Genomic DNA, 21413 nt, shown 5'->3' on the forward strand with positions numbered 1-21413 from the left:
GTTCACTCAGACCCCCTGAAGTGTCCGGTTTTTTTTCTGGATTTGCACATATACGAAATATTACTTATGGTGATGCATATCATTCTTGAAAACAATATAAGCTCGAAAAGAGCCATAGATTGTACATTGATTGAGATACTACATTGAGAACGGAATGAAAAAAGTGAAAAAGTTTTACCTATCATTAGTCTGCTTAAGTATTTACTTGAATTTATAAGTTTGTTCTGCGCGCTGCATTAATTATCTCTTGAACGTTCGACTATTATTTCATAGCGTTTTGAATATAGATTTGGTATGAAAAGGCGATGAGTGCATTGTCTGCAAGTAACTGTTGAAAATTATGTCTAGCCATTTTCGGCATACTCGAGAAGCATTGAACAGGAATGGTTGCAGTGTCTAGTTTAAAGAGGTTTATTTGAAATAGCTCAACAAAAATTTCAGGAACAAAATCAATAATTGTTTAAAGAAAGTGACATCGAAAGCTTCGTTGGCATGTTCATCAATATTTGACAACAAATTGTGGATTCGCGAAGAATATAGGTAATTAAATAAATATAATTATTAACGTATATACGTAGATATAAATTGAGTCAACTGTCGATACCTGAGCTAAGGATTACAAAAGTTATGGATGTACAGACAGACAATCAGATTTTCGAAAAATAATTTTTCACGCGCTAAAAAAATGCAAAAAATCAAAATTCTCAAATGTATTTTAATTTGTATACAGACAATGCACTTTCTGATAAACTCGCACTTTCATGAATCCGCCATTAAAGCCACTGTCATAATTTACAGATTCAGGCTCGAGCATCATCAGAGCAGGCATACGGGAAAATGCGATTGCGGAAGCTCTCTACTGCACCATCGACGACGACGAGCCGGAGCCTCAGTCCCAGCAGCAGCAGCCAACGAGTACGAGTATAGTCGGTAACAACATCAGCGGTAGTAGTAGCGTAGGTGGCGGCAGTCTGAGCCAGCAGGTGAACAGCGCCGGTGGCGTTACGCAGAACAATCGACCGCAGCAGCCCGTCTACGTAGTCCCATCGATGACCTCGCCGCCGCCCACCTACGACGTCGCGATCGCAAAGTCTTGGCAGGTGAGCGAGACTGTGTGTTCGGTTATTTTTTTAACCTCTCGCGAAAAACCGCCAATGTGGTTATCGCGATATAGTCTTTTTCCGTGCGCGCATATGGGAATATTATAAACTGAGTCTATAGCTCTCTGGGTTCAAATTCAACAAGTGACCCGTTGTTTTTCGGAGGTCGTATCGATTGTTAGCTGAAACTTTTATAACTCGAGAATACAATTTTCAAAACTCCTTAAAATTGATGCCCCTGAAATTAGAAATGTCATCTCGTCTCGTCAAAATTTTTAATATTTTGATGTAATTTAATATTGTAAATTGGATTCACGAAATAACCATTAAATTCATCAAATATAATTTTAATCCATGCTGAGCACTTTTTCAACCGTAAATAAATATGCACACAAAGCCGCATGTGCTCGTTGATGATAGAGTATTTTATTCCACACGTGACCGAAATGGCCACTTTTTGCGCCTGAAAATCCGCTGGTCGGAAAGCGATTACTTTTGTCCCTTAATTTTAGGTCAAAAAAACGCGAAAATCATGCATGTGTTACAAAAAATTTATTTCTCGCATTTTGCGGGAATAAAGTTCTTTGCGTGGAAAAAATATGAGGGAATAAAATGCTACTTTAGTCCCGCTTTTCAGGGAATAAAGTAGCTATTATAGTTCAGTCGTGAATAAAGTTACTTTAGACCCGCTAGTAATAGGTCAGAAAAACGCGAAAATCGTGCTTGTGTTACAAATAGTAGATTACGGGCCTAGGAAGGAAAAAACTTGAACAGTCCACATCGCGTGTAAATTACCACCCGAGCCGAAGGCGAGGGTGGCAAACACGAGATATGGGCTGTCCAATTTTCTTCCCTTGATGCGTATACTATTTTTCTTCACACCAGCACCGAAAATGCAAATTTTTCTCTAGGCGCCCACTTTCGGTGCACGTCACTTTAAGCCCATTTTTTAGGTATAACAAAATGCAGAAATTGTGCACGTGTTGCAAAAATATTTCTTTTTAATAACCGTAATACTTGCAATGCTAATATTAGATTCGTATTAGATTTCGAGTCCGTTTTTTTTATTACATTTATATGACGACGTATTGATCGCGTCATGTTGAAGGACGAAGTTAGATAACGAAGTTTCTTTGTTTTTCTTTGCAAACGCTAATTCAGCGTAAGCGCACCCAAGTTTCAGTGTAAACAGAACAACAGAATAGCGGACCTAATAAAACTAAACATTTTGCATATTCGCACTATAAACAACACGTGATAATGTTGGCAATCACTTATAATGACAAGCATACCATAATATCGTAAGATAACAAGAGAGAGAGAGAGAGAGAGAGAGAGAGAGAGAGAGAGAGAGAGAGAGAGAGAGAGAGAGAAAGAGAGAGAGAGAGAGGGCGTTGATCGATCCACGCTGTTTAACAGAAATATTATGCAAGCAACAAATTTTAATATTCTCTGACACCTAAAAATTCATTTTAATATAAATTTTAATATAATATAATGTGTTGTATTAAAATAATTGTAACATCTGACACCATGGTAGATGGGCCGTAGTAAGCGTTTATGAATGTGTGGGTATTTTTTACTTTTTATACACTTTTTTAGAAAGAGCAGACATCAGAAAATGTTAAAAACAAGTTCAAGAAAAAACGTATAGAATTTTTCCTCGTGTCACTTAACAACCTAGTAAAATTGCAACGGTCTGTAAATTAATCTCAATTGAAGAATACTGCTATTTTTAGTATAGGCTATAATTATAAGAACTAAATATAAAAGGGTACTTATAGTGAAGTAGCACAAATGCAAGTGGAAATTCATCAAGAATGTTCTGAGCTGCAAAACTTAACTTTCTAATTCAAGCGAAATCGTAACTCACAAAATAAATCCCCGCCAGCAAGCGAGAGAAAGAGAAAGTGGGGGCGAGGGGGGCTAGGAACTCGCGCGAGCGAAGCTCATCCAGTCATAATTCAAAAAGACTTGCGAACTCGTTAAAAGCTCGCGCAAGCGTGCATTTTCCAGTTCATCCGCCGTAAAGCGCCGAGTTAACGAGCCCTAAAATGCACGCTCTCAGCGCGCATCTCTCTCTCTCTCTCTCTCTCTCTCTCTCTCTCTCTCTCTCTCTCTACCTCTTTCAATATCTTGTGCCGTTTGGCCTGGCGTTCCACAACAATTCGACTTCACGCAAGGTGCAACCGCGTCGGCGTCGAATTATGGAGCGCGCGCGCGAGGCACCTTCGCGCGCATTTTGCCGGCGCCGACTGGAACATAAATTCCCCGGAGATCCGACGCCCATCCTAATTCGCGTTCGGGCCGTGTTATGTGTTATCCGAACCCAACCTACATTGCTCTGCAAGTACGGGCGCGGAAGGAGGAGGAGAAGAGAAGTAGAGTCAGGCAGGATGTGCGGTAGTCCCGCTCGGGAAACTCCTACGACTTATGCGTTTTCGTATAGCACGTATAGCTCTATAGAGACGTATAGACCCCGTGTGTGCACTGCACAGCAAGGTGGGCATAGATACGTCACGCGAAGCTGTTCGTGTGTGCACTTCTCGGCTGCGCAGAGTTTATTTGTATTTACATTTTAGGGAGAGTCTTAAATTAATTTGGACGTATTAAATTCGTGTGGGGAACGTTAATTACGCTTCGCTTCTTTTATACAATGCAACTAATGCAAGTGTGTCGTATAAGAATAATTCGAACCAATGGTTAATCATCATATCATGACGGTACTTGCTTAGCTCAACACATTTGTTTGCATTCCCTAAGACTTTTACTTTCTAAAAAAAGTAATGCGAGTTCACAGTATTTTAACGACTTGAATCATACGAGGCGAAATAACCCGTATGCCTATGCGCTCGACCCTCGAGTGTATAAACCGCAAGCTCTCACCCTTGTACACCGCAGTATACGGCTGCATTAGTCTCCTTGAAAGCATTGCGAGCCTCGTAAAGAGGAAGAGACAGGCAGAACATCAGTATAAGAAGTTCGTGCACGAGGCAGGCGTCTGTTTGACGACAGAAATATGGATCCGGCTGAGATACGCTTGCATTCCAACGAGAGACTCCCTTTCTTGGCTTGGGCAGCTTCCAAGGGATGCTGAAAAAAATTGAACGACCCTTGTTGAGAGAAAAATGCGGGTAAATCTCCATTCTAACCTTGTGACTATGTCATTCGCTAGATTTGATCTTCTTATATGTATGGCGGTCTAAGGTATGGATATTTTGATTTTGCAGCAAAGTTGACGTGGAAAATTCGTACGTCAAATTTTAGTAATCAATTGAATATGCTTATACACCTTGATGATAACGAGATTAACGAAATTGACGCGTAATTTACATACAATTGCCTGCACCTGAAAACGTATGAAACAGCTATTCCATCATCTTTGTATTACAAAAAACATGAATTTAAAAAGCAAATTGTAAAAAATCGATTTGAGGCTGTAAACTCCAGTTATAAGCATTATTTTCATGATTTTATGTCAACTTTTAAATCTAGTCTCAAATCGCTTGTATCCACCTTTTAACTTTAATTTTGTACCAAGTTTATTCTTACGTTTTAGTTACCTTGCGTTTTGGCGAATATTGTCATATTTGTAACCGACTCTCGGGTGTTGTAAAAAGGACAGCCTGCCCGTTTATTGATGAAATAAATAAATAAACAGAAAAAATTGTATTTTTCAAAGATCTGCATCTTTTTTATTGAACTTTTTTGTAAAATGTTTAAAATTCGAGTCATGGCTAACCGATTTCAGCGATTTTTGCCCTGGTAGAAATGAGTCTAAGAACAGGCTAGTAACTGGCCGGTTCTTAGGATTTAACCTAGTTACTACCTAATAAATGTCCAGTTCTTAGGGTAATTTCTACCAGGGTGGAAGTGACCGCATTCTATGTATATGGGGAATTCTACGAGAAAAATGCCATTTTCTGGTTGTAGAAACCGAAAAAAACAAATGTTGGGGCACACTCCCGCAACTTTTTTTTCGTATTGTACATGTTTAGAACTATGCAAAACCACGTTTCAACATCGTGAAAGTGCCTTGTGACACTGTTTTCTAGGCCCTGGTTCTAAATATGTACAATAAGAAAAAAAAAGTTGCGGGAGTGTGCCCCGACATTTGTTTTTTTCGGTTTCTCCAACCAGAAAATGGCATTTTTCCCGTATAATTCCCCATATATACATAGGATATATGTATATAGGGTCAAGTCCATAAGAGTCCTCACCTTGTTATTATTAAAAGAGTTAGCAAAAAAATGCTGAGCCTAATTGATCAAAGTCTCTCAGAGATAATTGCATCAGAAAAAAATTTTTATTATTAATCACATGTAAAAATCAAACAAATTGTGCCCGCATTTCAAAACAACGTAGAGGATCGGAATGAAAAAAATGGGTTTTTAGTTTGTGCAAGGGGAGACTCTTTAAATTGCAGCACGGTCGGTCGAAAGTTGAGTGAGATATCGCATCATACATGTTTTTCGCTTACAAAACCATATAGGGCACTTCCGTAACCCGTTTCTGCCTAAAAATTAACAACTAGCTTAAATTGAATATTCTGAAAAGGAAATACCTTGATCCGCAGTAACACCAACAGTAGATCCTTCTAGGATACAAAACGTCGGAGAATAAAAGGCGTTTCAATTCATTCAACGCGTCGCCCTGAACTGCGTAGTCGCAGCTACGCGTACACGTATGCATAACTACGTGACAGTAGAGTATGCGATGCATCTATACGACAACTGCTCAGGTATACCGCAAACTTGAAGTCTCCGGAGGAATCGCGCAGCCGTAGAACTTGTCTCTCGTCTTAAATTTGTATCTTACGCAACAACATGCGAAAAGCTCGCATATGTATATACATTGGTAAGTGCCACGATAGCTCCCTTACGGTATCACGAGTGTCCATCCGGGATGATCCATAGTTCCTACATCCACTGTAACTTTGCCTGTACAGTCAGTCTTTATGCCATCCGCCGAGTCGTGTAGAGCTGAGCGAGGAATAAAGCGACTTCAAAGGCATTCATGGGGAGAAGATATCGAGTTTCAGGGCGCTATTCGCGATATAAACTAATCTAGTCGTGGAAGCGTTTACATGTTTACAGCCGGGACTATGATGAATAAACATGAGGCAGCGCGCGTGTAACTCAAAGTTCGAGAGATCAAAATGTGCAGGTACCCGCGCACGCTTCGCTGGATAGTTATCTCGTCTCAAGCCCGCGTCTACTTTGATCTCCTGGATGAGCTTGCGACTTTCTGCGAAGCCCCGAAACACACGCGCTTATGGGAATTTGAAAAATGTATATTGCATATTGTGATCAAAGTACATTTAATTGCACAGTGCACTTAGAGACGCCCGCAAAACCCTCATGTACAGCTTGCACATGAAGCTTTGTTAGAGGTTGCAGCACTACGATTAACTACGTCGAATTACAAGCTGCAAGAGAGAAAGCAAATGCACCTTATTTGAATATAGCCATATTGGTCGCTAATAATGGGTAAAACTTCTTATGGTTGGGAATAAACTTATTAACTTTTTATCGCTTTCTCCAAAAAAAATGTCAATCCGACTTTTGTTTTTTGGGGGGATTTGAAATGCTAAATAGCCCGTATCATTCAGGAATCATTAAAGAATTAATTCCATCATTAAGGAAATAAGGAGCGGTCGGATCTAGAGCTGTGCAAATCCTCCGCAACGCTGCAGTCAGGTATAATTGACTAGAACTATATTCTTGAAGGGAAAATTCCGTAGTTGCACATCATTCCCCTTGTCAAAAAGTAGTAAACACTCGTGTCAAATATGTGATCAAGTATAATTTATTGTGGGCATGGCATTGAAGATGTGACCCACAGGTACAGAGGATGCGACAGCATAAAAATACAACATGGCAGCAGCGTATTGTATTTTCAATACCATTTCCACAATACACATTTAATGTCATGTTTCAGACAAATTTTTACTGCTTTGTAATAGGGGAAATGGCGCTTCGCTACGCATTTTTTCTTTAAGAATACCATTTTTTCATATTTATTATTAAAATATTACAAATCCCTATAAATATTGCCACCTGACCGTCACGGCTTCTGTTGAATTAGATAGGATGGAAAAATTTGTTATGAATTTCATCTCAAGCGTAATGCTTTATTGGAAATTAGTCAGGAATATGCATGAAGTAGGTTTGGGCCTTTTTCTATACTATATATACGTCGTGTATCTGTGTATGTTTGTGTGTATACATTATTGGCATACTTCAACACATTTTTTCATCATAGCAAATAAAATGCAGATCACTGCTCTATAGCCGCTAATAATAACATATGCTCAATATATACTTTCTCTGCAAATTCATCTTTTGTGAGCTCAGCAAGTTTGCGCGTTTAGAATACAGAGTAAAGCTGCCATTATAAAGTATTCAAGCCCATTGATAACGGATTCTACAAACGTCTTCTCCTGGAGAATTATTGTAACTGAAAGCGTTAAATTACAGGTACATGACGTGAGCGCGCACGCCGCGAGTTGACAATTTACTATGGCGCACGCGAGTGACGCATTGGCATCTCGGATTCCAGTTAATTAAACAATGTCCAAGCCGTATAAGCCTTGATTCCCGGCATACCACACACTGCGCAGCCTCGCGTCGGATAACCGTCCCGATAAGCTGTGCCAATCTCTCTCTCTCTCTCTCTCTCTCTCTCTCTCTCTCTCTCTCTCTCTCTCTCTCTCTCTCTCATTCTCTCTTGACTATACGGTCTAATAAAGATCGAGAAAGAAGCGCTAGAAATTAGAGCTTGAACACGACTCGTTCAATCGTGCGAAATTGGAAAAACTGCAACAGAGTCGTCAAGCAGCAATAAAGCGATGACGGAGGGCCACGGATCGAATCGTGCGCGCGCGCACAAGCAGACACGCACACGCTCACACACAAGCTGCATAAAAGGCAGCATATGTCGACGGGCGCAATCTGTTCCAGACATTAATTAACTGTACAGACGCGCATATACACTCGCGTGTCTAAGCGCCACTTTAATCTTTTGTCAGCTGCAGACTTGGCTCCTGGATAATTAACTTTATCCTCCGCCTGGCTATCTAGCGGAATTCTTTGCAACCTGCATCGCATTTTTCACAAATCGACTGATTGGCGCTGCTATACACGGCACTGCGCGATGTTTGTTCAACGCGCGACCTTTTGTTCACCTCTTGCCAGCGGGAAATTGACGAGTGTGATATGCGGCGCTTTTTCAGCGTCGCAGTTTATTAAACTCGCACACTCGCGCGAGAGCTTAATTAAAATTTTAAAGCGTAAAAATAGGTTGCACGCTGCATTTTCGTTTTAATTTTTCAATTAAAAGTATGCGTGCGTGCATGTGTCATGTGTGTGCGTGGAGCGCTGTACATGAAACAATCAAAAGCCGGGTTTTACTCGGCAATCTAGTCTGAGAGGTAGGGTCGATTCTTTGAAAAACCCAGCGCGTAGAAAAGAGCCATAAAACGGTGATCCGAATTGAATGAAGAAGCCTTAGTAGAAAATTACCTGCTGCTCGACATAGATATTCATTTGAAGTAAGCCGCTCTTATCGTAAATTATATGGATATGAAGCTAATAAAGCTGGATAATTTTCCAGGTCCCGCGCGCACACGGGATGAAAATTTGTCCTTGAAATTAAGGAAAAATTTGTAAAAGATTGAGAGCTGGAACGTAAAAAAGCTGCACTAGCCCACATAAAACGAGCGCAAAATCTCATCAAAATCTTGCGAACTGTGTGGATCTTAGAGATGAAAAACCGCCAGGAGAGTGATAATTCGATTTACTACAATGCCTCGTATGAAACATGTATCTCTTATAATCGGCAGTCTATAGTATTAAAAACTATGTTAGTCTCGAAAAGTGGATAAAATTGCTTTTGCTCGTCTTTTCGGCAGATTGCCCCTCCAATTATTGCATATAGAACTTTATTCACAACTTGCGAATGTAACTACTTTTGTTTTCTTTGAAAAATGAGAGCTAAGATCATCCATTAAAATAACATCTTATATTTATTGAATTAATGAAAGTTCACGAATTGTAAATCGTGCATTTTATTTATCATTTTTATTTAGATTATAGAATTATAGATAATAAATTATAGAAGGTGGATAAGCTAGAGAAACTAACAATAGCGGGAATAACAATACACATTCTGCGTGCAACTAGAAAGTTTTGAAATTTAAGGTATAAAAAATTTTGAAAATATTGGAGAAAGGGTTTTTAATAGTGTTGATCTGGATTACCCATCTGGTCCTCCTTGCATTAAAACAGGACCTATTCATAACTATGCCCTAGTGTAAAAAAGCACGGCATTAGTAACGATAAGGGAATAAGTGACTCATTCGGACACTCGTGTTGGCCTTGCGTTAGTCTCGCTTTCTAGGACAAAAAGTGACTGTTAGCTATATAAGTAGCGAAAAGCGTGATATTTTGAAAAACGCTCTGCCTAATAACCCGAGTTGAATGCTTGAACTTTAAGGAACGTTCACTATAAACGCCTGCAGAACAAAAAAAAAACCGATGAAGTCTGCGACGACGAGCAGAGCTACTTCTGGAATTAAATCTCACCTATACACGCATCTCTCCAGCCAAGATGAGATTTATGTTTAATTTCCCGCCGGCGGATTACTAGAGCGGTGCTCCTGTATGAGCTCAGCCGGTACTCTCTCCTCGATCCCCTTACACCCTTACACGCTGCTGGATCCTTTGGCGCCGGTGTAGTAGTGTGTATGCGAAGGCCCGCGGCAGCAGCTCATTTGAATAACGGAGGAGACGCGCGAGCGTAAGTGGCCGGAACTTTCCTCTTCACCGCGCGCGCACACGCAGGCGATGATACGCTCGCGGCATAGGACAGCTAGTTCTCGGCCCGATCGATAGCCTTATGCGACTGGGCGACGCTTCTTCTCCGGACCTTTTTTCACTTCTTCTTTCTTTTCCTCTCTAGAAACTTTCCGAGGGCTGAACTTTTGCTATTCGACGCTGGAAGATTAAATGCGAATGGATTTGTGTATTCAATAACTGATCAATATACCTGCCTATTGCGTGATTGTTTTCTTCAACAAATATCTTCGTGAACGATGTCCTTGTAATTTCGCTGAGTGCTATCGATTTTGGATGAATCGATTCGCCCGAACCGTGTAATAGCAAGTATACCGATACATAGAATAACAATTGGCACAGAGGCGAAATCTACTTATGCAGGATTGCACTTATCTGAAATACGCGCAAACGTGTCTCGTTGCTGCGCTTTACTCCTCTTTAAGTTATTATAGACATTCTTTCAGAGCTGGATATCGAATGCATTTTCAAAGGGTTCGCGCGTTTTCCAATAAGAGATAAGAATACGCAACGTGTCGTTATATATTTCGTCGAGGGAAGCATCAGGAAGCTTTTCGTAATGTTTGCTTTGTTTTAAATTCATGTACGCTTTGAAGAATTAACCGAACAATCACTGTTTTTCGCCTTATAGCGAAACAATCATATCGATTAGCGATGATCACTTCAGCGTACAAACGGATCAGTTAAGTGAACAACTATAAGAGGGGAAACAAACGTGCTCGAGTCACGCCAAATGGAATTAGTCGATTGACCTATTGTTCTTCTACTTCGGCGTTCGTTATAAGACGAGCGTCTCCGCTGTATATTGCATACACATGTATACATATGCTGTTCTATACCCACTATGTGCCTTTTGGGGGTGGGTACGTTTGCTGAGCTGAATTCAATCTCGAGTTATAAAGTCGAGTTGCAGTGATATATACCTAAGTACATGGATATTGCACATATACATATATGCGACTGACCTCGATGATGCGAGAAGAGTCACTCCGTCTCTCAATCAGCAGTCAAATTTCGTTTATTATTGTCGAGAAAAGTACTTTGCAACGCATTAGCGCCCACAAAAGCATAAGTTCGTTGCACTCTGTTCAATCACTTCTATTAACCATTACCTGCACTCAAGTATTGTGGATTAGATCTCCTGTTGGTGTTTATAAATAAAGTCCCTCAAATGACTACTCCTGCACCAACCCTCTCGTTAGCAGTTCCATCGAAAATAGGCAACAGTTACGATTTACCGTCAACGATAGTCCAGAATTGAAGTGTGAATATGTCGTTAGATTTGTACGATCGGAGCCGTCAACAACCATATTCCAGCAAAGCTGTTTGCTTCTCTCAAATTCATGAAAAACTATACACTCCACACCGGTGAACGCGTAATAAAAAACGCAGCTTAAACTCTTTCCAAGTTCAAAGCGTTTGATTGAGCGAAAAATTATCCAGCCCCTCTATACGAAAAATTAAATTTCACTAAACCCTGCAAAGAGCAAATACAAAACGGATTCGAGAGACAGCCTGCACGTTATATACCCAGTCGCGAATCCTCATCGCAGGGCCAATCGAGCTAATGGAAAGCTCTGCAGCTGAGTCGGATAGAAATATCACGAGAAGAAAGCGGCAAGAAAGATCAAGGAAAGACGTATGTATTTGAGGAAAGGGATGTAGGAGAGAAGTGTAGTAGTAAAAACGGCGAGAAGCAGCGACATGAATCACTCGGTTGAGAAATCGAAGCGTGCTTATACGTTTTCTCGTAACAAATATCGTTCCGGAAGACTCCATTATCCGGGGTAGTATAGCAGCGTGCTACGGCATTCTGCCCGCCAATGGAGCGCACGACGGCGGGAAGAAAACAAAATTCAATAGACGAAGTAGAGGGACTTTTATAAATGCATTATCCGCCGGGAAACCCTTTTCAACCTGCGGTATTACTTCTCTCTCTCTCTCTCTCTCTCTCTCTCTCTCTCTCTCTCTCTCTCTCTCTCTCTCTCTCTTGTGCAGCGGCGGCGGATTGTATTTTTTTCTTTGCCGCTGGGTAAAAGTTGCTTCGTCATTCGTACGACGTGGCTCGGAAAACAATGCGACTGCCGCGATTTATATACCTACCACGTGAGCTTTTTGCTGTGATCCTTCCACGTGTGCCATGTTGCCGCTGCACGGGAAAGCTTCGTAAAAGCTCGGATAGACGACGTTTGATATAGATATCGCGTACGACAAATAAATGTTAGTGAATTTGTGCGTGAAGCACAAACAAGCGCAGACGGAGCAACACCGTGCGTAAAGTAAACTTTAGTGAACACCAGATAATATAGAGTTACGCACCGTCAAAACTATGAGTGAAGCTGCAATTTTGTGCACAGTTTCTCATTCCACGTATTGTCGCACCGAACTTTCGATCTGGTTTTACCTGAAATCGACACTATAGACGCTTTACGTGCATGATTAAAAAAAAATATATTTTATGTATAACTCAAGTTTATAATGCTCTACGATCTTGTTGCAGTGATTAACTGTTTGCCAAAGATTTATAAAGTGCTTCAAATTTTGTTTTTTTACCTCTAGCGTATCCTACTCTAAAAAAGAGAGAAATAATCATTCTATTCGTTCTCTGATTGGTCGTCGATTGGCGAATAAGATTACAAGATAGATGACGGGACGCGCGTAATAGTTTATTTGTAACCTATAAAAATATTTAATATAAAGCAGAGCGCGCATTTATCTTGATACTTAATACGAAAATCAAACCGTAATGTGTCTGACGACGAGTTGACAGTGTCCTCGTCAAAGTCGGAAAGCTCTCATACTTAGTTCTGAAGAGGTATATGGGGGTATCACCTCTAGAACGGTGGACTCACCTGCGATCGGAATAGGATCCAAAGCACGCGGGTTTAGCAGACTATCATGGCTCGAAAAAATCAAAACCAAACCAAAAGGGACTTAAGGGTGGGTTCTTGGGATGTTCGCAGTCTATATAGAGCAGGCGCGTTTAAAGAACTCATCAAGGTAGCTGATAGGTACGATCTAGATTTGGTATCAATACAGGAATCGCGGTGGCCAGATGGCGGAGTACTGGCATCAGGTAACTTCACGTACCTGTATGAAGCCGGGAGCGGGGGATCCCGGCTCCATTCCCCTAGGCACCGGATTTCTCGTAAGCAAAAGCATCATACATTTGGTTAAAAGTTTCAAATCCGTCAATGATAGGCTCAAGTACATCATCATCGAAGGTGAATGGTATAGATATGTATTTATTAATGTACACTGTCCTACGGAGGACAAAGAAGAAGAAGCTAAGGATCTCTATTACAAAACTTTAGAGCAGGTAATCGATCAGTTCGCGTCTTACGACACAAGAATAGTATTAGACGATTTCAATGCTAAAATAGGGAGGGAGGAAATGTTTAGGGCTACAATAGATAGAAAAGCCTGCACGAAGCCAGCAATAATAACGGCATTAGGGTTATAAATTTCGCGGCGGTAATATTATATTGTGCAACTAGGGGGGAAAATTGGCTTTTTCTAGCGAGGGTGATGTTTTGAGCACGAGTGGGAGTCGACTCCCACTCGTGCTCAAAACATCACTCAAGTCTAAAAAAGCCACTGCCCCCTTGTTGCACACCGTACTTTTTATGATAAGTGTACGAATAGGCCACTTATCATGCATATGAAAGGAATGGGAAATTCGAGAACTTTTCAAAGTAAAACAATAGTATATTAGAAATTTTGAAAATTTTGAAAAATTCAAAAATTTCGAAAATTGTGAAAATTTTGAAAATTTTGAAAATTTCGAAAATGTCGAAAATTATGAAAATTTGGAAAATTTGGAAAATACTTATATAGACACACACATCCATTGGATAGACTGCAGAGTGAGGAAAAAACGACTCCCTTGGGAGGAAAAGACGTTGGACACGTAGCGAGGATGGGAGACGACCGTACGGCAGTGCGTGTCATGAAGGGCAGGCCGATGGTAACGCGACCTCTAGGTAAACCTCCACGCAGATGGAAGTACATCGTAAAAGCGGATCTAGTAGAAATAGGACGGGTGGGTGTCGATCGGAGAGGTGCATCTTGGGTGGGGTTGACACGAGATAGGGCAGCGTGGAAGGCTTGCGTAGATGAGTCGATGAACTTGCGAGTTCCAAATGCCACTTAAAAAAAAAAATAACTCGTGAAAAGAGAACCGTCTGCTTTGCAGAGCGAGGTGTACACAAAATAATAAAAAGGGATAAGATTTTATCAGCGAATAAGATGTTAGTTTCTAAAAATGCCATACCATAGACTTAGTGACGCGATTTTGCGCTTCTATTTGATCATTCGCGATCCAATGGTTTCTATGAACTCTATATGAATCAATTGAAACGAGATTTTCATCATCCATTAACGTTTCTCTTACTCTTTAAATCTGTTAGAGTGAAAAATGACTCTAAAGAGTAAAAAAACACTCGAATCAGAGGCAAAATTGATTGATCTAGAGAATTACTCTCTTTTAGATTTAGAGAGTATCATCTACAGCTGATACGCGAGAACAGACCTTATAATATCTACACGCGCAACGAAACCGGAACTACTTCATATAGTTCAGCAGGTTATATAGTCTTTAGTCACGCGACTAGAGTAACTTATCGATCTATCTGTATATACTTTATTATAAGAATTTGGTCTAAAAGTACGATCTTGGAATGCTGTTGCAGATCTTGGAATGTTGGTAAACACTCCACGTCCTTATCTGACACTACGCGGTTATGGCTCGATGAATACGCGTGTCTTAGAAAGCAGTAGCAAGTACAGCATTTCATTACGTGAATAAACGACATTTAACACGAGAAACATAAGAGAAGCTGTGAAATATAAATTAATGCAATAGCCTGTTATGAAATATTGCTATTTATTTAAGATTGCTAAATGTCCAAGTCATAATATCAGCCACGAAGCCGTCAATATGATTCTTGTTGACATTTAATGCGACGCAAATATGATGCTTTCATACTCAGTCATACGTTTATTGCGTTAGATTGCAAGAATTAATTTTGTACTTTAACGTTCGTAAACACTTTGACGGGTAAATTATTTAAAGAATATACAGTATCCTCCTATATGAAGGATTGCTTGTGATAATGTATTGAAAAATATCGAATCGTTGTAAAGTACTTAATTTTAAATATTTTTTGACACTTAGTGCGCGAAGTTAGATTTCTCCTATTTGTTTAGCGTGTGCAAAATGCCGGATTTTTGCGCTCAACTGGAGCTTCGCACACAAAGTGTTAAAAATTTTCTTTTTCTGAAGTCGAAAGTAAGAATGATAGAGTTTTGATTAATATCAAAACGAAACTGTTGCGTAAAGCAGGATTTCTATGAATACATATGAATTTCTAACTTTAAAAATTGATCTTTTTAAGTTACCGTAATTTGAATGTTTTAATCCTGCTCTAAGCCTGTGAAAAGTTCACTTAGAATAACGGAAAATGCGCGAGCGTTACTCTAATTTCTAAATGGCTTTTCACAGTTCTGTGTGGAAGGCTACCTTTTGTTTGGAATAAGGAAGTAAATATTCACGCTCATAATATAATATATAGAAGTTTAAATTTGCCCAACTTTGTAAAGCATTTAAATTTACTTTAACTCTAAACTATATTGCGGTATTTTCTCTGCTTATAACAATGACACTATAAATACATTTTCATAACAAGTGCATCGAAAACGCGCTTTTCGCCTACGAAAAAGTGGAGCGAAAGTCGAGTTTTTCAAGCCTGGGCGAAAGGCCTTTTTAGTGTTTTTGTGTGTGTATGTACATATAAACTAAACACACATATATACATATATCTTAAGGCGAAAGTGTTTTTTCCCTAGACAGCACTTTCGCCTCCACAATTTCCAAAATTTTTTAAATTCGAAACGGAAAATTTTCAAAATTCTGCCTTTTTAGGCAGGCTAAAAAGAGCGCTATCGATGTCCTGATTATGCCTGCGGCGCCCTCGACTATCACTCGTGCTCAATCATCATCCTCGCTTGAAAAAGTCAGCTTTCGCCTAATTGTGTAATGTACTATTTATTCACGGCTTAACTATAATGGCCACTTTATTCCCTGAAAAGCGAGACTAAACTAGCTTGTTATTCCCTCATATATTTTCTGTCGCGCATTTGCGGTAATAAAGTAACTTATAATATAGAATAAATTATTAATGCAAGTTTATTACGGTCTTGAGAGGTCTTGAAAGAACAAGTGAAGTTTGGCTTCATTATGTATCGGCCGTGATTGCGATGATTTAGCAGAGTGACTTTTCTTTTATTACATTTACTAGCCGCAGCCACAAGTGTGCCAACTATATTTTTTAAACGAATCTTCATGCGGAGCCAAAATGTAAAAGCTATTTATGTCACGACGTGGTGTGCACCTCGATTTACCGCTTGCTCGTGCACAAATGCACTCGCTAAATCTCGGTTTACACACGTTGTGTCATAAAATATCATACGATGCTAGGGGAGGGAGGGGGGGGGGATTTCACGCTATTTTTAATTGCTCGTAGTCGTCGTACCCACTTTTAAATCGTCCAAAAATGAAAGAATTCAAGAAAATACTGAAAATTCTTGTTTTGAAGGCATTTTCGACGAATTTTACCCTATTTTAAATGGCTTGCATCTTTTGATATGGACGGTCATTTTCAACAATTTTTTTTTTTAATTCAAGATCTCGCTGTTCAGATGTTCAGTAATGCCGGAAAAAATAATGTGCGCTCAACTAGGTAATAAATTACCCGGGGGTGCAATAAAGGCTATTTTTCGGTAATTAGTAATTGGCTCGTAAATTTTTGTTAACATAATTTGGAGGTGCTACCCATGTTTTTTATATATTGTATGTCCAAACACATGTAAAAAAGTTGGTTGGCCAAAGTTGGACACTTTATCTCAGGACGGAGACTGATCTTTATGTGCTTGGGGTTCGTGTACATACATCAAAATAATATAATATTAATTCGTCTATTAAGGGGATGTCGTCCCAAAAGCTTCGCAAATCCGCCACGGGGTATTTTGTATTTCCAAACTTCTAGAAAAACAGAAAGTCCGATCGAAATCTTCTTTCGGTAGAACGGTTCATTAAACTTAACACTTCGGTGCTAAAGACTCGGTTTTTCATTTGCAAACTTTATTCAAAAAGTTTTATGTAATAGAAAAACAGTGTTTTTTGGGACGACACCCCCTTAAGTGCAAGCCCAGCTGAGCTGATCAAGCAGCAGAACAGTCAATATTCCAGTCAGAATTCAGCAGATATAGATAGAGAAGTCTTACTTATATACTATTACAGACGTCAGCTACCTTTCTGTTTTTTTATTGTCCCTTGGATTTTTCAACTCGATTTGGTTCTATTTATAGCGCTTATTGAAAATAACTTGGTTTCCCTACTAGCTAATACTTACTTTGTTTGTTATTAACAATAATAACGGCAAATTCATGGTTTTTTAAAAATATCTCAAAATCTACTGCACGTACAAAAAAATCATCGTGTTTGAAAGTTGCTTGAAATATTGAAATGCATAAATTATCATCTGATGTATTTTCGCGTAGAAGCAGTTTTTGCAAAAATGTAACTCGTAGCATCGTGTCTCTAAAATTTTTCAACTAGATATTGTTGTAAACGAGGAGCTTATTACAAATAATTTAGTTTTCCAGCTGTCAAATACTTTTTTTATTTATTATTAACAATAATAATGGTCAAAATGTGGTTTTTTAACAATAACTCAAAAACGATTGCTTTTATAACAAAAAGTTATTAAAACTTGTTGAAGACAAAGTGCATAAAGTATTATCTAAAGCATTTTAGTGCAGGTGTAGTAGATTTTGCAAAAATCAAACCTGAACTTTTAACTATGCTATGCTGTAATTCAAATAGAATTTTTCTTTAAACATTTCTTTATAAGTTTATTTAAAACACATTAAAAGATTATTAAATCAGTTAAAAAAAAACATCTTTTACAAGGTAAATTGTTGGCAACTATAAGTTTTGTACCTATTCTCACCATTCCGTATCTTAGTATTATAATTATGATTTCTCCTCTAAAAAGTTATGCAATCCTAAAGGAAATTTTCTAATGTTTATAGCTTACAAACGTTTTTCTGTATTTTTATCAATATACGATAATGAATGTAGTGAAATCAGTTTTAAGAATGTCAAGTGTTAAAAATCAGCACACTGACAAAAATCATTACTTACTACAAGAAGAGTCAATATACTATAACTTCAAAGTGAAAATCTGCTTTGTGTTTCATGATTTTCTCACATCTAATCTGAATGTTCTAAAACTAATCCAAATCATCTTGTGCAAAAAAATGAGCAAAATCATAAATATAAAAAAATCAAGTAAATTTCTCTTAAGTATTAAAAACCGCCTCATACATTAGCAGGCAAATTATACTGTATATTAAAACAATATTCTATTTATTAGACCTATAAATTTAGTTGGAGGAAGCTACGTGCCAATGAATTTGGCAGCGGTTTTTTACACGGCGTAGTTGGCGTACTAACGTATCGAGTGTGATAAACACGGTTCAAAAAAGGAACTACTTTAGCCACAGACAGTAGTTACTTGAAAGCGGATTATAGCACCACTATACTATAAATAATATTATGATTCCAAAACTACTTACTATTTTTTCAAATTATTAAATTTAGCTTTGAGATTTTTTCTGTGCAACAAACATGGTATATTTGAAGATTTTTGCGACAACATCCTGATTGTAAAGCTCCTTAGATTATAATTAAAAAATATTGTAATTTTAATTAATATTATCTAACAGATTCACACCTTATAAGTAATAATGCCAGTGTTTCATCGATAGACTATAAGGATTTGGATTAGTTTTAGAGCATTCAGATTAGATGTGAGAGAATCATGAAACACAAAGCACACTGAAAAAAAAACACGCAGTCGTTTCTGCTGTAAAGTCCGGTAGTTTTAACCGTTCTGCCACCGTAACGACTGTTCAATAAGAACAACGGTGTGCCACTGGTAGTTTTGGCGAGTCGCGACTCGTAAAATTGGTCGCTTACGCGGGACACCAGCAAAAACGACCGAACTGATTCTTTAAAACTGCTGAACTCTACGGTAATCTTGGCGAGTCTTCGTACAATGACGGATTACTGGTGCGAGTTCAGTTAAAATGGCTGTGCTTTTTTTTCAGTGCAGATATTCACCTTGAAGTTATAGTGAAATTGATTCTTCTTGGAGTAAGTAATAATTTATTTCAGTGTGCTGATTTTTAACTTTTGAAATTTTTAAAACTGATTTCACTACATTCATTAGCGTATATTGATAAAAATACAGAAAAACTTTTATAAGCTATAAATATTAGACAATTTCTTTAAGGTTTGCATAACTTATTAAACGAGAAATCATAATTATAATACTAAGATACAGAATGGTGAGGATGGGTACAAAACTTATATAAGTAATTTTTTCATTTTTGCAATGAATATTAGTAGCTAGAAAAGATAAATAAACACAATTATGAGTAACAAATTGTACAACAACAGTATAAAAAGGCTAGAAAGGTGGGGAGCACAACGAGTATGCAAAGTACATACTTGTTTTGGTTTTCTACTTTTCTTTCTTGTTTAGTTTCAGGTTACTTTTTAAGCTTTTCTTTATACCATTTCCTATGTACAGGTAATTTTATTTACCTTTATAGGATGCCTTCTAAAGGCATTGTAAGTGGTTTGATAAATAAATAAATAAATAAATAAATTCTGATTTTTTTAGAATTTTTTACGCACATTTGTGCCTTATTATAAGTCGTATCTTAATCTCGCGCAGTACTGCTACTACAAAATCGGAAAAAATCGTGTCTGCAGGAATACGGCGTTCTCGAAGCTGCGGCCGGGATACGAGGTTCTCGGAGCCGCGGACGAGATACGATTATATTCCACTCAGCCGTCGATATGCTAATGTATTATGTTTTAAGAAGTGCTAATAAACTAGCAGTGTTTTTTGAATGCATAACCACAGTATTGGGTTTGGGGTGCGTCAGATCAACCAATAAAAAAATTGTAGACTAAGAAAAAACTTGCAGAGCAATAAGGTGACGATTGTAATTAAAAAACTTTCCGTGTTTATTGAATCAATGTAAACAATTATCTGGTATTCTTTGAAAAAAGCTTCTTCTTTGCTTCTGAGATCACAAATAAAAGTATTTTGAAAAACCCCCCTTAATTTTAATTTTTTCAGTCGAGTCTGCCTCCCTCGTATGAGGAGTACCTTCGTCACAAGCACGCATTGCTCTCCCGCTCGCACACACCTCCACCTCCGTGGACGGACTCGTCGACGGGCGGCGGAGCTGCGAGCCTCGACATTCAACAAATGAGTCGTGAGCTACTCGCCAGCGAACCTGAGTTGAGAGAGTACTTAACCCAGCTGGCATTACAGGGTGGTGCCGAGCAGGCGGCTCAGCATTGCCAGCAGCTGCTCAGCAAACAGCAGGCTATCAGGAAACAGGCAGTCAGGACACAGAGGAGGAGGGCTATGCCACCGAGGTAAGTTAAAAGTTTTAGCGAAAAATGAAGGATTACTGCTCTTCTAATGAGTTCTGGGCACGCGTTAGTAGATACGTGCTGGGTGTAGTCGGACAGATCCTGTGCCAATCTTACTAGTGAGTCTATTTAAATGGGATTGCGCTTTTTTGTAGAAGAAGCTTGGTAAAAGTGAAATAATACTCGAGGAATAGCAAAAAGTGTAAGTCCAAAATAGATGCGGAGAGTAATAGACAAGTTCAAGAAAAAATAAGTAAACGTTGTACTGAATATTCCGTCATGAAACATAACGCTTTGATATTTTAACTTTGAAACGCACATACAGAGGCATAGTTCTTGCCTCTCTGTTTGGTATTAGCACTTGTTGCATTTCAAATAATTTTGGACTTTGATTTTTTCTAGTCATTCATGCAAAAATATCAACTTTTAAAGCAGTTTCCACTCCCTTCTCGCGCTACTCGGCGTTGTGCATGCTTTTCATATTTTAAAAAGATTTTTTATATTCCGACTTGAAACTTTTGAAAAGTCAGCCACATTTGTCAATCGCAAGTCAATCGGAGGCAGAGATTTTTGCTGGAAATGGAGAGATAGAGATAAAGAGAGTTTTGTATTCTTCCAAGAGGCGGATTTGACTCTAAAAAATGCACCGAAAAGTCTCGAGGCGGTTAGGAGAAAAGAGACGCTGAAAAAGGTCGCAGTGCACTCGAGGATCTCGTTGGCATGAATGAAACGCTCTCGAGTGTACGACTTTGTTTACCGCGGCGAAACTTTCGGGGACATCGTTCATGACGATGATTTATTATTCGGGATCCTTTCTCTCTCCCTCTTATGAATGAAGGCACGCATAATACACATTTTCTTGTCGGCACTTCCCGAAGACGGAAGCGTGAACTAGCTTCGTTTTATCGATATACACACGCACACACACACATTCATGTA

At 38.8% G+C, this 21413-nt stretch overlaps 1 protein-coding gene across 1 annotated transcript in view; it reads left to right on the forward strand.

The window, feature by feature from the left end:
* LOC100677851 overlaps nucleotides 1-21413 on the forward strand; it is a 73898-nt gene that overhangs the window by 44991 nt on the left and 7494 nt on the right. The window contains exons 4-5 of the mRNA XM_008215883.3: nucleotides 799-1100; nucleotides 20173-20477. Of these exons, the coding sequence (XP_008214105.1) occupies nucleotides 799-1100; nucleotides 20173-20477 (607 nt within the window). The remainder of the gene's footprint in view (nucleotides 1-798; nucleotides 1101-20172; nucleotides 20478-21413) is intronic.

This window comes from Nasonia vitripennis, chromosome 4 (genome assembly GCF_009193385.2).
Source record: "Nasonia vitripennis strain AsymCx chromosome 4, Nvit_psr_1.1, whole genome shotgun sequence".
NCBI classification, from domain to species: Eukaryota; Metazoa; Arthropoda; class Insecta; order Hymenoptera; family Pteromalidae; genus Nasonia; species Nasonia vitripennis.